This window comes from Acanthopagrus latus, chromosome 7 (genome assembly GCF_904848185.1).
Source record: "Acanthopagrus latus isolate v.2019 chromosome 7, fAcaLat1.1, whole genome shotgun sequence".
NCBI classification, from domain to species: Eukaryota; Metazoa; Chordata; class Actinopteri; order Spariformes; family Sparidae; genus Acanthopagrus; species Acanthopagrus latus.
In genome coordinates, this window is record NC_051045.1 from 9,684,577 (window position 1) to 9,696,951 (window position 12,375).

Consider the following 12,375-nt stretch of genomic DNA (forward strand, 5'->3'; position numbering starts at 1 on the left):
TGAGCTTAACCTTGAACAACTAAAATGTAAGTACTGTTCACAAGCATCAATAATAATGGCTCATGATAGTGTTGTGATTCACCAGTAATGGGTCATTTTTAAGATCTTTATCCAACTCCAAACAACACATCTGTAATGTTAAAATTATGTTTAAAGTAAATTAATAAACATATAAAGAAGAATCACATAACAATGAAATCATTACTTCACTAAAGGATCTAAAATGTTGGTGGGTACATTAATGAAATTGCACCTTTCTCCACCTGCAGGAGAACAAAGTACATCAAGAAAAGCAGCCAAAAGAACATTATGACTGAACAGCCTTCATACTCTGATTCCAAACCATTATAAATCATCATCCTCATCTGCTCTTTTGTAACCGTTGAACCAGCATGCATTGTGATGATGTTCAGTGGTTGTAAACAATGCACAGCAATGCAAGACAACTGTAGAATAATTAACTCTGTAAATGAGAAAAATCAACATAGTGTGTTTAATGAATTTGCAATAGCGGGTCCAAACCAAAAGACAAAAACATGCTCTGAGTTGTCTATTGGATTACATCTTTTTAATGGCAGGATGAGACCTTTCTGAAACACAGTTAGAAAACACAAAACACACATATTCACTGATAAATAGGCAAATGTTAGAAACCAAACCAGCTTTATATTTGAATCTGTGCAACAAGGTCAGGCAGGATGGTTGCATAGAAGACCTTTCTCAAGTTTTGCAACCAGCTTCAGCAGTTCACTGGTAAATCCACTGAGTGGCAGCATTGTGCTCATACCCAGCCCCCGTAACGCAGCTTATTGGGCAGGTAGATGTTGGTGAGGTAATCAGGACCGATGGCTGCCAGGGACTGTATTTCGGCCTTGACCTTAGTCTGCTGCATCAGTTCCATCTACAACAAGCGCAAACATGCAAATTTAGGGAGTGCACAAGAGGACGCAGTACAAACAGGCATAAATCATCAGGTGTTTATCTTTTTTCACCCAACTTTAAGTACCAGCGAGTTGAGAGTCCCCTCAGACACATTCCGACGCTATGTGTCACATGAGCCAAATGTTCAAACTGTGTAAACCTGTAAAGAACACCTATTACTTTTGAAAAAGGAACAGGGTGTTTCAGATCAACATTTTCCCAAGTATCTCACAGGAGCTGAATGTGCTGGGTGAGGACACAAAACATTTTAGTTTAACTGATCATTTACTCTTCAAAAATGTATTAGCAGTCGTAGTTCTTTTTTGTTTGCTACAGATTTTTGTGGGAAAGGTCATTTTTGCATTTAATTTCACTGCAATATATATATCTAATATATAAATGTTGACAATGGGATTTTTGTTGGGGTTTGTGCGAAACAAACATGTTGCCTTACGTCTGGAGAATATTATTTGTAGATCGGGAATCTCTATAGAATCACAATGCTTCATTTATAAAGGTCCTGTATATTGTGATATATCTGACATTTATCAAAAAATTCAGCTCTTGTGATTCTGATATTGCATTTGCAACTCCATACTGTGATTTGGATAATATTCAAATGAATTATTCAACCCTAATTTGATGTCACACTGGAATACTACTTTGATTGAATTAGATGCAAGACTTAATATTATATCTAACATAGCAGAACATTCCAATAAAATGTTATGGAGCTAAAATATTGCATTATGACAAAGTACCTTGAAGTTAAATCTAAGTTGAGTATGACTCCCATCCTTCACTCTACCTAAGTAGAGTACTTTGCTCTTTGCTCTTACCCTTTCTCTTCTCTCACCTCTTTCTGCCAGTCTGGTTGGCTGGTTAAGTACGGCCTTTTGAGGAGGCTGGTGAGTTTGTTTTCATCTGTCCTGGTGAGGGGGATCAGGGCATCCTCTGGAACCCGCAGCCTGAAGAAAGATATGTTGATTTCACTCCATATACTGTAACTAAACACATTTCCTAAAAATGACAGCGGCCTGCGGGCAGCTCTGTTGATTGATTTCCTCTGATTCTCAACATACTCACATTGAGGAGTTATTATGTGTACATTTAGGAGGAAACAAACTGTACAGTCTACAATTAAATGTATGTCAAAAAGCCATTTTGGCCTAAATTTGTTCAAGGGAACATATACTTAAAACGCAATATGCTCTCAGACGCAGTTCCTTAAGGGGGAAAAAAGTGAGGGCGACAGCAACAGAAACCAAAACAAACAATCTAAATGTCCCCAGAATATAATCCCAATTAGAGGCAGGAGGAGGAAGTAGGAAGTAGCGAATGTTGAGTCCAAACCTCTGGAGGTCAGAGGGGAGGAGGCCCAGCCACATAACGCTGGGGACGGTCAGACTGTGGGCCTCAAACGACATGGCCTGTGGAAAAACCGACGTGCACACAAACACACGCCCAGTCATACCACATGCTTATACACAAGAGTATATCTCAAATAAACACACAGATAATCAGTACTGTAACAACCATAATGTGGTTATGCCCAACACATGTTCACAATGAGGTTCATGAACATGAGGATGATTATGCGAGATTGACAAAGACATCACTGAACATTTTCAACCCATAAAAATGTCAGTTTGAATACTCTGAGATAGATGATTGGTGATTTTTTTTTTCTTTTACTCAAAGAGGGGCATAATTGCATATTGCTAACAGAGAAACACAGAACAGGCCACATTGGATAACATGCAGGACAGGAATAACTGGCATCGTGAGTCTCACCACTGATCCGTACTTGTAGATACACATGATCTCAATCCCTGGGAAAATCAGGAGAGACAGAGACACGCTGCAATCACTGGCATACCAGAGCAATTATCCTCCAAGATGTGTAACGGAGCTTAGAACAAAGTAAAGCATTACACATGTGTCTCGCCATGCAATGGGAAAAGGTTTAGAGGTATGGAGAGTGGTTGAAACAGAGCCATCCCGCCTGGACGAGATCAGTCCAGCGGAAATAACAGCCAGACCAGGCACCATGACGTACCAGACAGGTGCTAACATCTGCCGTCTCAGTGGGAGATATGTGAGTGTGGAGATAAAAAGAGTGTTAAGTGTTGTTAAATGTGTGGTAATATGTAGGTATAAGCAAAGTGGTTTGCACTCAGATGTTGTGTACCGTGAGGGTCGGCATCTACCAGCGCGAAGATGGGGATGTGCAGCGTGTCCCAGAGCTTTCTCACCATCAGCCTGCTGTTCACATCTGGCACGCCTTTACCCTGATCCACACAAACACACCTGTTATTTATACAGGACAGTAATAATCCCCATTTCATTCAGATGAATAGGTTACATTTACAAAATCCCTGAAAGAAGTAGTAGCAGACAAAAAGGGAAACACACCGTGATAATGATGCAAGGAGAAAGCTTTGTGCAGAAGTCATCATCCAGAAGTCTCTGAAACGTTGCATCCTTCTCAACGATCAAGACAAATTTTGCACATGATACAATATCTGTCCATGAATCAAGGACAACACATATAAAACCATATAGTGCCCTCCCCAGACAGAAAGAAAACATTTAATAAACAATGGAGTGGCGACTTATGATGATTTTCACTATCTTCAATCTGCCCAATATTTTCAGAATTAACTGTTTATAAAAAAAATGATGAAAGATGTTTTCAAAATTTCTAAGGACCCAATGGGACATCTAAAAATGGTTTATTTTGTACAACCACCAGTCCAAAAAGCCAAGGACTCTTCGTCCCAAAAAAGAATTGGTAATTATTTTGTTCTGAACAACCAATCATTTAACCAAAGGCATGTGCACACAGTAAAATTCTCAAACAAATCATGAAAGATACTTCTAATCCCATCAATGTTGGATGAAACCGCAACTGCCTAAAGCAAAACACAGAAAAAAAAAGTGAAAATAAGTCTTTCATTTGATAGATTTTTTTTGATTCAATAATTTCATATATTCTTTTCTGTTACAAGCCTGGTTGTACTACTGGTGGTTTGGCAGGAAACACTTGCCCCCTGTGGGGTTCTTGACACCTCATGGTGCTGCAGAGTATTGTTGGCATATTGTTTGTATCACACAATGGAATATTAATAACACGCACTACAGGGTAACATGGTATGAATTACTGTTCTGCTGACTGCAGATGGTGGTAAGTCAGTGTCAGTAATGTGACATAAATGATAGAAGAGAGGAAAAAAAGCCCTCAAGCACCAACAATGTAGGGTTTTGAAAATGTTTTATGAAGCTTTTTGTGACAAATATAAATTTACTTTTCTTTTTCAATTCAAACTCCACAGAATACCTTTGAGTCTTGGTGTAATGTTTGTCATTGTAGTAAAATGAAGACTGTTACCGTCAGTGGGGCCAATTTGTTGCGGCTGTTGATGGAACTTACAGCAGAGCTTGAGTTGCAGTCAATCCTTGTGCCATCTTCCTCCATGTAACACAGATCACCTGAAATTAATCCTTTGCAAGTGGCCAACTAGTGACACAGAAGTTACACACATGCATGCACATGCACACACACACACACACACACACACACACACACACACACACACACACACACACACACACACACACACATACAAACACTTTTAAACACTAACCCAGTTGCCAGACATATGTTGGTATTGTAGGTTTCTGATTAAGGCACAAAAATCTCTTGGCTCAAGTTGGGTAAAGATTGTGTTCTGGCTTAAAACGCCATCGACAAACACACGTTTTTTTCAAAGCACAAACGCAACTGAATACGTCCCAACAGTAAAAAAAAAAAAAGAAAAAAAAGCCATATTCTGTTGCCACAAACACAGCAGGAAATTATCGTAATGTCTCCTAACCAAAAAATCCAATGGACTAAAGTCAAGTCATAAACATGCAATGTGAACATGATGTGACATGTCCAAATGTGAATGTATCTGTGATTTGCAGAAACCTTGACTGCCAACATTTTATCCTGGTGACTGGGCTGATTAACAGATATAGATATATACAAATACTTCTGACATGGCCTCTTTGACTTAGAATCATATTATTTCCACAGATTGTTAACATATACAACAGCCCAAACTGCTGAAAATAGCTTAAACTATACAAAACTAATAGATATCAATTGTAAGACCTGCACCTAAAATGGCAGAGCATTTAAAACATGCAGAAGAATGTTTCCACAAGGTTTTAGAGTCTTAGGTGTGTGTTTTATGCCATAACATGTAAACTGCTTACATTACTATGTGCATACACACTTACCACATGCAGTGATCTGCGAGGAACCTTTAGCATGCAGGAGATGTCATCCACTATACCATCAACAGTTTTTTGAGAGCCAAAGAGCTGTGTATTGTTGTAATAGATGTCTCTTTGGAAATAAAATGTAAATCGTTAGTACAGCAAATTTAGTAGTAACCAAGTAAAACAAATACTGCCATGCACAGAACAGGAATTTTACCTAGCATTAGTAATCATTTAAAATGTAAATTAATGGTGAACTGATAACAACCTTTTCGTAGCATATGAGTTGCTCTGGATGAGTCTGTAGATGACCAAAAGAATCTTGAGAATTTGCGCTTGAAACAAAGAAACAAATGAATAAAAAACATCATTTTCATGTGCATGTTCAACACTTTGAGTGTTTTATCACATCTTTAAAAAAAAGACTGGAGGGGAAAAAAAACATACTCTGTTCTTAATTAGGATATCCTTGTGGTAAACCAATCCCTAAACGCCTCTTTCAGCATATTCTGTCTCTGCCAATTTGTCACCTAAAACTAAGTCTGACTTTTACTGCCGTTTGTGCAGTTTATGCATATGTTCACAATGAATATAAATGAAAGCCACATGAAGTACACTACAACTGCGGAGCCTTTTTCTGTCTACAAGGAATGTCTGGTGTCAAGAAGAGAAAATCTATGGGAAAATGTAAGAAGAGGGGTGTGTATGCATCTTCTCACCAAATTTAGCAACGGACAAAGCACAGTCGCTCCTAATGGTGGTGACAGAACTTCCTGAACTCATCTGAAGCCCGATGGCGCTGTCAAAACTTAAGTAGGAAGTAATGAAAGGTAAACGAATGGAAACTTACAAAAAGAGGCCATCAAAGAAATCTGTGTGTGCTACATTTACTTCTTCAGCTTTGAGAGTCCGCTCCCCCACCTGTAAGCCATCTAAAATTCCCCACACCCTGAGGGCTACCTGTGAAAATACCTCCCTCGTACCTTAAAGTCCTGATTTCTCTGGTGTTCAGTCTGCGGTGTTCTCACATTTGAAAGGGCCTGGCCAGAATGTGCTTTAAGCTGCAGCAAAGTTTGATCCAAACAAGATCAGACAGTTTGCTTTGTTCTGAGTAGAAGGTCTCTGCAGTCTACTCACATTAAAGCCTTTTGTAAATTTGTGTTTGTGTGTACAGGCCAGTGCTTTTCAATTTCTTTGTCACCCTCTCATCTTTTAAGCAGCAGGAAGTTATTTCAACCTCAATGTCTCAGAACCAAAGTTTAATTTTGTTTCCCCCTACCACCTGGTTGCCAACTCAGTCTGCTTCAAACACCTCTTATATAAATTCAGACAGAGTTGAAGTGTGTGTTTCCTCTTTAAAGGAAATTAAACAGCAATCCGATCATCTTGTGTGGCCTGACCTCCGGGAAAAAGAATATGTAAGTAAATGTTTATTTGTTTCTTTATGCAACATGACCGTGTGTGTTTATCTTTTAAAGTCCAGACAGCTTACACAGATCCCACACAGCCGGTGTGTAAAATGACTGCAGTGTTCATGATGGAGGTAGAAAAACTTTTCATGCAACATGGTGTTTATGTCAATTTACCTGACGTTGGCCCAGCTGGATCTGTTGGGCAGTGCCAGGACAGGGGCCTCATCTTTGGACAGACTGGTCACTATTCCTAGGATTATGTTTTCAATGCGGGTCAAAACATCCTGCCTGGAAATTAAGAGGAACAGTGAGGATGACGATATATCAAAAAAACAACAACAACAACAACAACAAAAAAAACCCCACAGGAATTGCGGTGAAAATGTCAAAAGAAATTTGAACAGTTTATGGATAAAAACAACAAGATAGGAATGGTTATTTTGGACTGATCCAGTTGATTAAAACCTGATATATACATCAGGAAGAATTAATAAAATAAATAAATAAATAAATAAAATATCTACTTTGCCATAAAGCAGTCTCGCTCCTTGATTTGCAATATTGCCCAGAACAGATTCAAATTTTACATATACACGAGTATGTACGAGTCACACTTTATAATAACCATCAATAATAAATGGTAAATGTATGGTTTATTAAAATAATTGAATTAATTGCACTGTTAAGAAACAATACAATGTTTCATAAAACATTAATTAAGCAATTGTAAAAAAATAACCAGTTGTAACTCTAATGGCCACGTAAATAATGTTTATAAGTGAACTACACAGTATTTATGAACCATTTACAGCATTATGAACATCCATTGCAACTTTCCAATAAACAAATGACACTGACACTTAATCCTAATGAGCTCAGTCTGGTAATATTATTAGCATGTCTACATTAGCATAATGCTCACATATAGCTATTTAGCCAACTAGCTCGCAGCAGCCCCATGGTGACATTATCACAGTACAGAGTCAAATCTGGCTATTTTGACGAACTAGTCAATAATTATACACAGAGACCATGTAACTGGGCGAGTGTAATGGCAGCAGTCATTTTGCTGCTGGAGAATACCATTGCACCATCGTGCTAATGTAGTTCACAGCCAGGTGAACTTACTGGCTTATTTCTTCTTCAACACGCTGGCAGTCAGCCGTGACCTCGACATTGTGCAGTAGTTCAGCACGAAGCATGTCAATTTCAGAGAACAGGTCTGTTCCACGACACGCCATCATGTCTCACAAAGTGAATTACAAATTAATTCAGGATGACATAACATACGCGACGTTCCCGCCTGTAGATTTTGTGGAAATCTCGCGATATTTGCGCAGCTGATTGATTGGCTGCGTAACGAACTTACCTCGTGTTTTCTTCTTCTTCTTCTTCTTCTTCTTCTTCTTCTTCTTCTTCTTCTTCTTCTTCTTCTTCACTCGTTTAACCGTACTGTTTTGATGTAGCACATGCGTTACATCTGTGTTTTTGAACATGAAAAGACCAATTGACGGTACAACGACTTCATAAAGGGTGACAAAATTCAAACAATATGCATAAATGTGATTAGTTAATTAGTCAATCGAATCTAAGTTAGTTGCCAACTATTTTTGTTTAAGCAAAACATGTCAAACATTTGCTAGTTCTAGCTTCACAAATCTAACGATCAGCTGTTCTTCTTTGTCATTTTATTACAGTACATAAAGGGTAATTGTCATGTGTTTTGATTGCAAAATGACTGTTTGCATAGGAGGGCACATTCCTTAAGTACAAGCAGCATTAACACATTAAAAAATACATGATGTTGGCTGGACAAAAGTAAGCTGCTGCTGTTGATGCTTCAAGTAGCCTATATTTTGTGATTAACACTTCCTTACTTTTTAAATTTGTAATGCAGGACTTTTACTTGTAATGGAGTATTGTTACATTGTGTGCTGCTGCTGCTTTTACTTTCAGGTCCTATTTGTTACATCTACATTTACAGTTTAGGGCTTTCGTGCAAAGTGACTTACAGTAATTCATACATACATTTATACACTGATGGCAGTTGCTGCCATGCAATGTGCTGACCAGCACATCAGGAGCAGTTTTTGGGTTCAGTATCTTGCCCAAGGACACTTTGACATGCAGACAGGGGGGATTTGAACCAGTGACCTTCCAATAACAAGATGCTGGCTCTACCCCTGAGCCACAGCTTGTTAGAGAAGTTGATTGTTGAGTCTCATTCCCAACTCGTCAACACGCGTTGGGATTGTGGGATGGGTTGGCCTGCATCCCTGTGTGTTAGTATTCGATGAGTTGGGGATAAGAGTCAAAAATCTACTTTCTTTCCAAAAAGACCATTAAAGAATAGCTTTGCATTTATGATATGCTGCCACATCTTTATACAAGTTCTTCCTACAACCTGTTGTGATTTGCGTGTTACCTTTATGCACTGTCTCCTTATTTGTGCTGTCAGGTTGCCATGGCTGAATATGCAGAAACATATATTCAGACACAGTAACTTACAATAAGTTTTGTATATCTTTGCAGGCACAAAGCAATGTCTTCCTCTTCAAGCTAAAGGTCAGAGCACAAACTTGGTCCATTCACAAGATCCAGGAATGCGTGTGGGCCAGTTAGTACCTCATTGCTGTAAGGTAGTACGGGCCTACGCTGGTGGTATTTAGAAAAATCCCCATTAGCACCTTCTGTGGTGCTCAGTAATGGGACCCCTTATGTGAGCTTGCTGCTACTTGTCCAAAATTGTGTCTACTGTATCTGTGTGCATGTGTTTGTGTGTGTGTGTGGTGGTTTCAGTAGAGTGGGTGAGTGGTAATGGGCTGTGGTTAGAGTCCCAGAGAAACCGAATATTAGTGTATCTGTCAGCCATGTGGAAGTGATTTTTAAATATCATTTTGATGATGGTTGTGTGAACGCTAGCGCTGGCCAACATGTGTTTTAGGGCATGGTGAGATGCTGTAAATGTTTTGGCAGTTCAGCGTCCTGTGTCTGACAGCTATTCACTAATCACAGCTGTTTTAGGCTCCAAACATTAAAACAAAATTAAACAATTACGACGCCTAAAGGAAATCTCACATGTTGCCTCATTTACAATCCTTGAGGACCTGTTTCAGTCTCTTTGTTGCATCATCTTGCAGTCATGTCAATTCATTGTTAAAACTGAGAAATAGCCTAGAAACTTATTAGGTCATTCAGAGTTCCCACCTTCATGAATTGCTGGCAGGCATGCTGTGTGTGTTTGCCGAGGCACTGCGGTCTTTCTTTCACAGTGTGAAGGCCTGGTCGGAGTGTGTGGGAGCCAGGATCTAAAGAGAAGAGGTCTGTGCCCCTGACCTGACCCTGAATATTTCCTAATGTGCAGCTTTACCAAAGGTTCCCCTTTCCCCTGAGTGGCTTTGACAAGCTGCTTCCGTAGTAATGGCTCTTAATTTCTGAGTAATTGCTATCTCTAAGTGATGAGGGACAACCCCTCACACAAGATGAAAAAAACTCTTAACATGTGGAAGCCCACAGGTTGTGGGGGTCCTTTTTTTCTTCTGTTCCAGAAAGGCTGAGACCCCTGCTGTTCCTTTGGCCTGGCAAAGATTTGTGTCGAGTGTGAGGCCCTAACCTGAGGAGACAGAGTGCAACGAGTCATGTGCTTGTCTCGGGATGAGTGTTTGTGCTGGGCAGGAGGGGGGAACGTGGGGGGAAGTAGGGGGCTGCAGGGTCAGAGGAAAGAGAGCGGGGGCACTCGCTGCAGGTGAGGGGGATTAGCTGCAGCTAGAGGCCCAAAGAAACTAAATACAGATCTGTCAACCTAATCCTCACAAATAGAAAACAGAGCTGCCCTCCCTTCACAATCCACATAGTTCAGCACATCCACCTCCTGCTCCTCTGCCCCCCCCCATTTTCCACCTCAGGCTCTCCTGCTTCTCTGTTTCTCATCAGCTCTGGGCCCGGGCCAGTCTGGCTATGCTGCCTCCTCTCTAATGGCTCCTCAGACCAGCATCCCCTAAAGAGGAGCTGACTGATCACCCAGGGTCCTCTCTGATTGACAGGCCGACACAGCCTTACAGAGTGATGAAAGCAAGAGTCAAAGGGGGCAAGGCCTCTTGCTGCAGAGACAACAATCTAAATGGGACCTCTGTCTACAGCTGCATGGAGCTGGATAGACCTTTATCAGGCCCTCACACCTCAGTAATGGATGCTGATAAGTGTGTGGCCGGGCGAAGAGATCAGCTCAGTGTCAAGCTTGGACTCTGTGCCGATGACACAAGCGACAGAGCGCCTGAGTGATAACATCCTGCAATGGATAAGCTCCTCTGAGCCAGGCATTATCCAAAGCTTAACTAAAACGGTATCTCTGACTGTCAGCGACACCAGCTATAACTGATGGGTCTGGCCGGAGTGCTGAGCGCTATGAATCAGATCCGAGCTACTCGGGTGTTCCCGAGTGCCTTACCCAGCTGCAGACAGAGGCGAGAGTGACGGGACACACCGGATACAGGCGAAAGTAGGTACCGAGTGATAACAAGGGGGAATGCTGGTTTCAGTTTTTTTTAACTAAGATAATCATGTATTTATTCAAGAGAAAATGTATGCACATCGTTTGGACATGTGATGCTGCTATTAAGCGTAGTTGTTGTAGTGGTTCCAAACTCATAATGGAGAAACTGAGAATGTATCAAAGAATGCATAGAGTCAATCACAATGTGTAAGTATGAATCTGGAAAAAAAACTAAACTGGAATAAAAAATGAGGTAATGTTTAACTTGATTTGTGTTTTTTTTGGGCCAATGCCAATATTGATATGTGATAGTAAAAAAATTCAGATATTTGGCCACGTTATTTTTGTAATGATCACTTGTGTGAAATGTATGTAATGATAGCAGGATGTTCACGGACAAGGTTGAGCGATAAAGTTTTATTCACATTACGCTTACACTGGCCGCCCTCCTGACTGGCTGACGTCTCATCTGATGTTTCCCTTAAAGTTGTAGTGACAGGCGACCAAATCAAACACACCATTAACTTCAATAAAACTGTGGAATTCTCTTAAGGTTGTTGGAAATGTTTGGGATGATTCAAGTGTCAACAACATTAGTTGTTGGGTTAGGTTTAGTTGTTGTAGACATTTTAATGTGCAAATGTTACATTACACCTCACAAATAATTGAAAAGCACTATATAAGCATAATTCAGCACTGGATTCAGTTTCTTTTTTTAATGCTGTCAAGCCAGAGACCTAAACGGGATGAACAATTGAAATGTTTTCAAGCTGTTTCATATAACCACCCCCTCTCTTCCTCCTGCCTGTCTCACAGCTGTGTCTCATATGTTCATGAGGCCCCTGGAAGTGTGAGACACCAGAAGGGGAACATTTGCAATAGCTCAGCTCCACCTGGTTAGGCTGTTTTAACAGGGCGCTGGTGTGTGCGATGCACACAGTGGGGTTTAGTCAAAAAAAAAACCTAGACATGGGTGGACATGACAGACAGACAGAGGATAAAAAAAATGCGCCTCCACCCTTCGCCTGTCCTTGCACTGCGACCCCACACTGCTTCATTTGAGGGTCAGTTTACCCTGATAAAAAAAAGTTTTTACTGTATCGTCTGTGGGTCTGCCTGGTCAGACCCCCCTCCGCCAAACCTCATCCACCTCCCCGCATACACAGGCCTTCAAAGGACTGCTGCCTGCTGCTTTCTGAGGCAACACATGAAATAAATATTAATCTGACCTCTGACCGCAGGCTTTGAGCTCCTAAATAGAGATAACCTGGCAGATGAGAA

At 40.5% G+C, this 12,375-nt stretch overlaps 2 protein-coding genes across 15 annotated transcripts in view; one reads left to right on the plus strand and one right to left on the minus strand.

The window, feature by feature from the left end:
- Window positions 1-133: 133 nt before the first annotated feature.
- On the minus strand, window positions 134-7,928 carry spo11 (SPO11 initiator of meiotic double stranded breaks). 13 transcript variants are annotated; one of them, XM_037104720.1, is made up of 13 exons: window positions 7,731-7,928; window positions 6,777-6,890; window positions 5,910-5,998; window positions 5,459-5,525; window positions 5,209-5,317; window positions 4,313-4,390; window positions 3,800-3,836; window positions 3,337-3,446; window positions 3,113-3,212; window positions 2,716-2,753; window positions 2,275-2,351; window positions 1,778-1,889; window positions 134-901 (listed from the first exon to the last, which is right to left on the minus strand). In XM_037104720.1, the coding sequence occupies exons 1-13, from the start codon at window positions 7,844-7,846 to the stop codon at window positions 782-784; spliced, it is 1,167 nt and encodes a 388-aa protein (XP_036960615.1). In that variant the 5' UTR covers window positions 7,847-7,928; the 3' UTR covers window positions 134-781. The 13 variants fall into 13 exon arrangements, with proteins under 13 accessions (XP_036960615.1, XP_036960614.1, XP_036960612.1 ...); XM_037104719.1 differs by having other exon boundaries at window positions 4,313-4,393; XM_037104717.1 differs by having other exon boundaries at window positions 4,313-4,441.
- Window positions 7,929-8,060: 132 nt separating this feature from the next.
- bmp7b (bone morphogenetic protein 7b) overlaps window positions 8,061-12,375 on the plus strand; it is a 32,059-nt gene continuing 27,744 nt past the window's right edge. Inside the window, exons 1-2 of one of the 2 annotated variants that reach the window (XM_037104715.1) lie at window positions 8,061-8,115; window positions 9,135-9,236. In XM_037104715.1, coding sequence (XP_036960610.1) covers window positions 8,097-8,115; window positions 9,135-9,236 — 121 coding nt within the window. In that variant the 5' untranslated portion in view covers window positions 8,061-8,096. The remainder of the gene's footprint in view (window positions 8,116-9,134; window positions 9,237-12,375) is intronic. The other variant, XM_037104716.1, reaches the window with a different exon arrangement.

What these genes read in the sequence shown, in the direction of transcription:
- spo11 (XM_037104717.1), bottom strand. Translation starts at nt 7,846, where the DNA reads ATGATGGCGTGTCGTGGAACAGACCTGTTCTCTGAAATTGACATGCTT. An exon ending in GGTAGATGCCGACCCTCACG is followed by an intron (nt 2,754 to 3,112) that starts GTACACAACATC and finishes TGATTTTCCCAG; the next exon opens with GGATTGAGATCATGTGTATC. An exon ending in CTCCCCTCTGACCTCCAGAG is followed by an intron (nt 1,890 to 2,274) that starts GTTTGGACTCAA and finishes ATCTTTCTTCAG; the next exon opens with GCTGCGGGTTCCAGAGGATG.